General features: G+C 36.6%; 1 protein-coding gene across 4 annotated transcripts in view; it reads left to right on the forward strand.

Moving 5' to 3' along the window:
• LOC103053344 (NACHT and WD repeat domain-containing protein 2-like) overlaps positions 1 to 8,806 on the forward strand; it is a 50,310-nt gene extending 41,504 nt beyond the window's left edge. Inside the window, exons 28-32 of one of the 4 annotated variants that reach the window (XM_015891513.3) lie at positions 1,111 to 1,265; positions 2,463 to 2,669; positions 3,362 to 3,456; positions 4,134 to 4,255; positions 8,571 to 8,806. In XM_015891513.3, the coding sequence (XP_015746999.3) occupies positions 1,111 to 1,265; positions 2,463 to 2,669; positions 3,362 to 3,456; positions 4,134 to 4,255; positions 8,571 to 8,806 (815 nt within the window). The other 3 variants (XR_015794346.1, XM_088131877.1, XM_088131883.1) reach the window with 3 other exon arrangements.
• Positions 8,807 to 9,779: the final 973 nt, after the last annotated feature.

Genomic DNA, 9,779 nt, shown 5'->3' on the forward strand with positions numbered 1-9,779 from the left:
TCTAATTCTGATTTAGACCCAGTGCAACAAAGGAGCCCTTACTATATCTGAGTGCCCTTTCAAATAGTTTCAAAAGTGGTATCACAGAAGGGTTTCAGGTTGCTGTAGTAATTGCCCTGCTTTTAAAAATAAAACAGTTATGCCAAAGAATCATGTTTAGTACCCTAAAAGGTATTTCCCCCCCACAAATGTAATAACCTTCTTTCACTCCCATATGTGCATGCAAAAAGATGCACACATGACACACACGCACATTCAATGGTGAATAGATTTTAAAAATCTAGGAAATTTTGAAAATCGTCATTGGCAATAGATAACTATAACTATCTTCTACTGTGCAGAATAGTTCACTGAGAAAGTTGAAAATAGCACTCTGGATCCTGGCTTAATCACCCATTTATGGAAGGCAACACTAACATTAGTATTTATCTAAACATACCATACCAAAAGTCATTTGTAACCTGTCTTACTGAAACACAAGGTAAAGTTTCCTGCAACTAGAGTTCAATTCCTGATGATTTAATGAATACAATCACATGGCTTTCTTGGCAGAAATCTGAAGCTACAGATGTGGCCCAAAGTATTGGTACCCTTCCATTTTTTCCCAGAGAATCCCAATTTGCCATGAAATAAGCTGACACAAGTAAATGGCATCCACTATTCTTTATTCCCCTAATCTAATATTTCACAGCACACTCTTTTGAGGTAATGACTGCAATTGAGTGTTTTCGCTAGCTCTAAATGAGACTTCTACATTTCTCAACTGGCAATTTGTCCCATTCCTTTTGAGCAGACTGCTCCAGTTGTCTTAGGTTTGGTGGGTTCCTTCTCCCAACTGTATGTTTCAGGAATACCAATAGTTTTGGCTGCGTTTGTAGCTTGCTATTGCCTTCTTTAGGATGTTTTTGTAACTTTCCCCATTCTAACCTACAATCTTGCTTCTTTCTAGAAGTCCCCACTCAACTACCACCCAGAGCCCAAGACTGCTTAACTTTTGAGTCTGCTGAAACAAAATAGCTGTTAAAGTCCTCCAACATCACTATTAAAAATCACAATAATTATATGTATTACATGTGTAATACATAGATTTTTATACTGCCTCTCTCTTAGCATTATGGCATCCCTGGGAAAAGCGAAATGAAACAAATACCGGAAAAAAAAGGAAGAAGGAAAAGGCATTAAAACTGGAGGTGGAAACATTACAAAAACTTGCTAAAGAGAAGAACAATGCTATTGATCAGTTCCTCCTGAGTGGAGATGAGAAGGTGAGTCGTAGTTTCCAAATCACTACATATTTATTTAAATGTTAACTTGCTTAATAACCTACATGTATTCTTTTATGTTTTATAAACATGTTAAGATGTAACTCATTTGAAATTGTAACTTCTGAAAAATTAACTGATGTAGACTTTTCCATGCTGATATCCTCCTGCTGTGGCAGCATGATATGTCTTGCACATCTTACCAAGCTGCCATTTATATTTATTTTTTTAATTTGTACCTTGTCTTTCTGCTTAGACAAGCACTTAAGGCAAGGTAACACTAAAAATAAGATTTAAAAATATAAAATACTAAAATTAGAAACAATTTAGAAGTGCATCCTGGCAGATTGTCTAAATGTAGAAAGAGTGGGACCCAAATGCAATGTTTTGGGAATACAGGTAGCCCTCAGGTTATGACCATTTGTTCAACAGCCATTTGAAGTTATGAAGTGCTGAATGAGGGGGACTTATGACTAGTCTTCAAAGCTGTGGCTGTTGTAGCGTCCCCGCAGTCATGTGATCATAGTCACATGCTCACGATTTGGGCACTTGGCAACTGGCTCGCAATCACGATGGTTGCAGTGTCCCACAGTCACATGATTGTCATTTGTGACCTTCCCTGCTGGCTTCCCACAAGCAAAGTCAGTGCGGAAGCTGGCAGGAGGTCGCAAGTTACTCTTCCAAGTTGCTCCTGCCACTTTTTCTTCCAAGGAGCCCCTGAGTGGCATGAGGATCTTGTACTCTGTAGCGCATGCCCACATGCCTGTACTCAGTAGCATGTGCCTGCCTGTACTCCAAAGTGCCCGCCCATGGCTCCAGCCTGCCTGTATTCTGTAGCACCCACCCACAGCACCTACCCACCCATGCTCCATAGTGCCGACTCACCCACCCATAGCTCTTACCTGCTTGCCTGGGACATGGTTTCAGTGGCATAAGCAAGTGCTTCTGGATTCCCACCTCTTCCCATGTCATGGTCATGTGAGGTCTTTGCTTTAATGATTAACAGAGAGATGCTCATATTACTTGAGAATTGAAACACTTCTCCAATTCATTTTTGAAGTAAACACAGCCCTTCTTTTTAATTTTGGTAGTTTCAAACCAAAGTCAAATGAATCAGTATTTTTTGAAACTCATACAGTTTTTGCCAGATGTCAAGGCTGTTTTATTGTTTTTGAAATAATCACCTTTTTCTTTTCTTAGATAGCTGTGTGTTCCTACTATGCACATCATCTGTCAGTGTTCAGCTTGGAAACTATGTCATATCTCCACACTCTCGAGAGCAAAGAATCAATGCTTTTCTTATACAATGCTACCTTAACATATACTGGGCATTATCTAGTGCTTTCCAATTACAGTGAGGAGGAAAAAATCAGCTATGTAACACTATGGAATTTAATCACAGGAAAGGTATAATTTCTGAAATACTTGGGCAACAATAGAAATCAACTTTGTGGTACTGTGGTTTCCAAATCAAAAGAGGATAAACAAACTAAGCTCTCTGCAAATAGTTTATGGACTAACACAATTTGTCTGGAGTATCACTCTCTTTCATATTTCACATTTATTAGATTAAAATGATAGAAAATATTCCCAGTTCTAGAATGTTTGAGTTGGGTGTTGTCCTGTCACCAGTCTATTTTGCTATAATCCAGATACCCAGACCTACTAGAATACCTTTTTTTTTAAAGTATAGAGGTGAAAAAATGCCCCACCAACATCTCTTTTACAACTCCAAGAATAGGAGCTAAATATTTCAACTCTTTAATTTGCATTTTGAGGCATTTGGGAGGGGTAAAACAGGCAGAATAGTCTAAAAGTTGCAGATAACAGATATCTTTTATTCCTTAAAATCTCAACCTCTTTCCCAAGAGGGTCCTGGCCCTGCCCAGTTTTGAAGTGTGGCCCTTAACATATGGCCATTTTACTTTAGCCATTATTCCTTCATTCCTTGCCTTTCCACAGTATAGCCAAGCTCTGGAAGAATAAGAATGAACAGGAAAACATTACCTGCAGTGAGTGATTGCTATAGGCAAATATATATATCTTGTATGTGAAGTTACCCCATACTCAATTTATTTTTCTCTCTTATAAAAATTTAGATTAGAAAAAGATTAAAAAATGAGCCTAATGTCTGCTGTACAGCCATTACTGCTGATGGTAGTAGAATAATTTTTGGAGTGATGGTGGATAACCTGTAAGTAAATACTAAAATTTACAGTTCTTTCTAGAAATAAGTGTATCCAATAAATTGCTTAGTTGCATTCCACAATGATACATGCAGCATGACAATACACATACAGTTGGAGACACTTATGTGGAATATTAGTATTATATAATATTTTATAATAACAATTCAAGAGAAAGATGGACAATTTATTATATACAAAAAATGTCAAAGATCGAGAAGATAAAGGCAACTGTTCATTGGACCCATTTTGAAGACCCCTTAAAGAAGAGTCTGCAAATACCACAGCTTTAAGCTTCATAGCAATAGGTTAAAGTTAATATTATCTAGTGAGATATTCTTGCGTTTAGACACGTAAGCATTTATTCATAATAACCAGAAATAACTTGAGGCAGCTTTAGATTACAAAAAGGTTTTGATACTACAACCAGAAATGATTGTAGAAGTTCAGTGTGAAACAAGTAAGACACTGAAGGAGTGATTAAAAGTTTTGCTATATGCTGCCATCTACAAAACAATTATTAAACATGTTGTATCTCAGATTAGAATATGCTATTCTCCTGATTTCCCTGTTCACAAAATAGTAGGTCAGGCTGAAAGAAATGCAAAGTTGGTTAATTATGTAAATATTATTATCCATTCTGAGCAATGTCCAAACTGATACATTCTTTTCTCATGGTTTATAGGATTAAAATTTGGGATCCATTTAAACACAGACACAAATTAATTCAAGGTTATGAAGGTCTTAATCTGACTGTGAACAGCAAACTGCACATATTAGATGGAACAAAAGCTGTTCTACTTGCAGGTTTGTTCATAATCTATATTCTGAAGCAGCACTTTTTGGAAACAGGCCAGAAAACATGTCTTTAACAACTTATCCAAAATGTCTTATTTATTGTATTGGTGCAATCCTCTCAAAAAATTGCTGTCAGCTAACAGTGGCTAATAGCTTCAAATTTAATTGTAAAGCAAATACTTTGCACTGAAACTAATTTCTTTTATAGGTAAAAAAATGCGTTCAGTCCATGTTGTTTTGATTCTTAATTTTATAACCTGTTGTTTAAAACTATGGTCTAGTGAAAACACCAAACTTAATGTGTTATTGTCACTCTGTTCCTAAACATCCACATAACTTACAGAAGATGTTTCTGTTTACTGTATACAGTAGCATTTTAAGAGTATTCAGAATGCATGATATTATTTGCTGGTGGACTTAATTTCTGGAATTTATAATGAATGCACAGCCAATTAAGATGCACTTCTTTATCTTTATCCAAAGTTTTGTAGCTTGTAACTGTCTGAGCCAGGAGTCCCCAAACTCTTCAGATCATTGACTGCTTCATGAAGATTCAAATTGTTCACTGACACCCAAACATTTATTATATGAAAATAATTTAATAAATACTACTTTAACAAAAAGTACTATGAATAATAATAATAATAATAAATATTATTATTATTCTATCACTATGGGTATTGAGAATGTACTGGCTCTCTAACAGAGTTTTTGATGGGGGAGTATGCTCAGTTCAGGAAGTGAACAGGAATGTTACATGTATCTATATCCTTCCCGGGACAGGGAAGATGAGAGAGACAAGGGGAGAGTGGAAGGTCAGAGACACACAATGCAAAGCATGCTGCTAAACAAAGCCAGTAATAACACACAGCTGATAGAGACAACTGAAGGCCGCGCTTGCTGGTGGCTGACCATCCAACCCTGGATAACATTGTTTTGCTGCTAGCCACCTCACCTTCGGGATTAAGAACTGGTGTGGAACTCTACAGAGACCCCCAAAATATTAACTGATCCCAATTGACTTTCTATAATTTATTGACCATCTGTTCACCCCCAGCCATTTATTGACCCCTTAGATAGTCCCATCAACCCTTGGAGGTCAATACTGACCACTTTGGCTGATGACTTCTTATATTTAAGCAAATTTACACATGAAAAAGAAAAAAAAGATTAAGATATACCATACTTTCAAATTAACAGCACTTGCCATTGCTGTGATGTAAAATGTCTACCTAAAAATCTGAATGGTACTAACATATATGTATCTTTGCCTAAAGCTATGCATCTTTTAAGTTAATCAGATGTTAAAGATCTTTAACAATCCTGTCAGAATATGGTAAAAACACTCTAACTAAAATAGATTGCACCATGAAAAATACATTATTCCATTACTTTCCATTATGAGAGCCAGTTTGGTATAGTGGTTAAGGCACCAGGCTAAAAACTGGGAGACCGTGAGTTCTAGTCCCACCTTAGGCACAAAGCTGGGTGATCTTGGGCCAGTCACACTCTCTCTCAGCCTTAGGAAGAAGGAAATGGCAAACCACTTCTGAAAACCTTACAAAGAAAACTGCAGGAACTAATCCAGGCAGTCGCCAGAAGTCAACACTGACTTGAAGGAACAAAAATATAACCCCCCCCAAAAAAATTCCATTAGAAAACAGAAAGACAATGAATAAGCCAATATTTCCTATACAAATCAATGGTGTGACCATATGTAGAATACTGTGTACAATTGTGATTACTTCTCAAGAAGGCGTCCAAGAAAGTACAGAAAAGAGCCACCAAGACTATTAGGGAACGCAAGCATCTTCTATATCAGGGCAAGATGCAACAGTTGAACTGTTTAGCTTAGAGAAAATACACGAGGAAATATTAAAGTTTATAAAATTATGCATGAAAAAAGAGTGAACAGAGTGAAGTTTTTCTCCATCCATAATACTATGATTAGATGATATGACCAATGATAGTGACCGGTAGACTTAAAACTGACAAGAGGAGATATTTGTTCATGCATGTAATCAACCCATTGAATATGCTGTCACAAGATGTGGTGCTGGCCGCTAGTATATGGTTTCAGAAGGGGACTAAACAAATTGTTAGAGACGGGGCTACTAATGGTTACTAGCCTTGGTAATTGGGTGCTACCTCCAGGCATAGGGACAGTTCACCTCTAAAACAGAAGGTACACATGAGCAACGATAGGAAAAAACTGCTACCTTGATCTCCTATTTGTGGACTTCTTGATGCACTTGATGGGCCACCATATAAGATGCAATACTGGCAATATGGGCCTAGGTCTCATCCAGCAGAATTATACCCATGTTCTCATGCAACCATAGAACATTTGATAAAATATCACATTTATGAAATAAATTATTTTCTTAATTAATTAAAAAGAAGATATTGCTGTCATATATTTCATTAGGTTAGATGAATGGAATAGGGATGTAAGCCAGAGAACAGGGTCCAATAAACAAGATTCATATACTGCAGTAAGTTCTGAAGCAGGCCTTGTCTTAGGAATTTTTGATTAGATAGGTACCATTAATAGTCTCATTATAAATGAAAAGAAGAAAAAAACAGCAGTGGGTTTTCCCACCAAGCTTATCTTTGATGCTCACATATCTGACATAATGTATGACCGAACAACAGAATAGCTTCCATCGGCATTAATCACTCTTGCAAAATTTGGGTTGGAAAGTTGTTTTTTTGCTTATCTCAGTTGCTCATTTCCCTTTCAGACTGCCGTGGCCCTCAGATACTTTAAACCAGTGTTTCTCAACCTTTGCAGCTTGAAGATGCTGGCTGGGGAATTCTGGGAGTTGAAGTCCACACATCTCCAAACTGCCAAGGTTGAGAGACACTGCTTTAAATGTTCTTAGAAATGGAAAAAGTATAGCTGAAGTACAAAGAGTGGCAATGGTTGCAGAACTAAGCCCAAGTGGAAAGCTTCTGGGATAACAAATTGGATATACGGTTGCCCATTCTGTACTTATATCTGGCTCACAGACTATCATAATGCAGCCAACTTTCTTCTTGATGGGTAATGCGCTTTTTAAAAAAAATAGTTTGGCTTTAGGGGCCACAGGTCGCACAACCAGGAATATAACGTTACAAGGAGGTGAAATCAACTGTCAGACTAGTCTTGAGGTAGTTTGCTTTGTTGTTTGCCCGCTAATTTTGGAATGTCACTCCTAGCACACAATTCAAATGGGAAGTTGAATATACTTAGCTTAAGGTATACCTAGGTTAAGGAACAAGTATGCCTCAAAACAGGAAAAATCAGCCTGATTTTTTTTGGGGGGGGGGAAAGTTTCAAGGAGTGAAATTAATTCCTCATGTCTAAAAGATTGGATTTTTTTTCATCCGATGCTGAGAATCCTGGCCCTACTTAGGATCACAAAGGGAGATACATGCAGCCCATAGGCTGCAAGTTGTATGCCCCTCTTCTTAATCAATTTTTTTTACTTTTGTCTTATGAATATGAACCAGCCATCATGATTAATGGAACAGGGCTCATGGCTTAGTGTGGTGTGAAAACACAGCCCATTGTGGTTTATTAATAAATCCTAGTCAATCAGATACTATTTAGCATTATGCCTACAGTGGTTCAAGAGGGAAAAGGTGACTCAGTGTACATGTTGCACGTGTCAGCAACTCTTTAATCCAATGGATCTTTTCCTGAGAAAAATGAAAAGCTGTGTAAGCCCAGGAAAGGTGTTGCAAACTGTGTGATATGCGCACTCCCGTGCATTCTGAATCACCCTTTTCTTCTTTGAATTGACTGATACATCACCCTAGTACTAAAGATGCAATTCAGACATTACAAAATCTTATATCCATTCAAACAATGGCTATACAGTGTTACTGTTTTGCAAAGTTTAACTATGTGGAAGCCAAACAGAGCCCACAAGAACAATTATTATCTTTGCCTAACAAAGCAGTACAAGCTTCGGTAAATGGAATGGAATATAAAAATAATTTTAAAAAGAAAAAAAAAGTTTGATAATTATGCTTATGTATAAATCACAGCTACAAATCTTAACTTACCTACTGAACAAGATACTTCTGAAGAATACAAGCAGCAGAAGTTACTGTAGCAGTGCCAAAAAAATAACCAAAAATGTCTTATTCCATTATTGCATTGATTTCAGCATTTTATAGTCTATATTTACCACTAGGAAACTATACCAAAGGGTTTTTAAAAATTATAAATTATTTTGCTGCTATGGATTTAACCAATGCAAGTGGGTTATTAAAATGAAGAAAGTTTCCAATCAGGGCCAAATGTAATAACATGTATTTCCCTCTCCCACTTTAGGCGAGGTCAGTTTCTGGGATTTGGAGAGCGGCACTCTTATATCCATCTTTACATCTGATAGCAAAATCTCTTGTGTGACTGTTGCTTGTGACAAAAGGACTGTCCTTTTAGGCTTGAGCAACAGCTCTACTCTCACCAGTTTGAAAATGATGAGCATAAACACTTCTGGAAATTCAACAGGAAAAGACTTGTTTGGAGAAGACTCATCAAGCAGTGAAGAACTTGAAAGTATTTAAGAGTTTGAACAAAATGAAAGCTAAATGAAATCATGTGCATAAACAAAAGAAACTGTGTATTGGATAGTTTAAAAATAATTATTTTTGTTTTAGAAAATAAATGCGTATAACATTACTTAAAAGGAAGACAATACTAATTCCCCTACCTATAAATTAGTTCTTCCTTCCCCTCAATAATTGCCTGCAAGTTGGGGGAGGAGAAAAGGTTGATATCTTACATTTATAGTTAGAGAAAGATACAGCTGATAACGTATAAATAATGTTTTGGCTGAAACAAACACAGAAGAGAATGAAGCTGCTATCACCAGCTTTGCCTTTCTCTCGTAGCCCCATATTGTAGAAGATAGTGCAAGAGGATGAGAACCTTTCAGTCTCTACTGTGGGTGTAAAAGAGGACTCAAGAAACTCAAGTAAAGTCCCCGTGACTGAAGAAGCTCTTCACTGAAGGGGCACTCTACAATACAAGCAGTGGAGAATGCAAGGAGAATGCAGAGACCATTCTGACAAGTCATAAACATAAGAATTACTGAACTCAACTGGACTTAACGAAGAATAAGCCTGTACAAAGGCTTTAATCACCCCATTACTTTTCTGAAGAGAAGGGGTGGGGTGGGGAAATCTCCATACATCAAGGATCTATTTCCCAGTTTATACACATCATTTTTCTTGGTGGGGGGTTCTCCAGGATTTGTTTCATTTGTTTCATCAATCATTGATGGACAAGTTTTTGTTTTTTTTAAATCTTCCAATTTTGGAGACATTTTAATGACTTTAATTTTAGCAAAAGCATAGAAACAGGATGAGTGACAATTTAATTTTGAAGTTATATTTAGAGAACATTACATATATTATTTCTTCCAAGTGGAATTAGCCATACTAATAAAATCCTTAACATTTCACATTATAATTTTAATAAATGTATAAAATATTCATTATATGAAAGAATTAATACAACTCTTAGAAACTACAGACA

Source organism: Python bivittatus, unplaced genomic scaffold, assembly GCF_059951505.1.
Source record: "Python bivittatus isolate LINGU-HERP-01145 unplaced genomic scaffold, Pbiv_v1 ctg000070_np1212, whole genome shotgun sequence".
Taxonomy (NCBI): Eukaryota; Metazoa; Chordata; class Lepidosauria; order Squamata; family Pythonidae; genus Python; species Python bivittatus.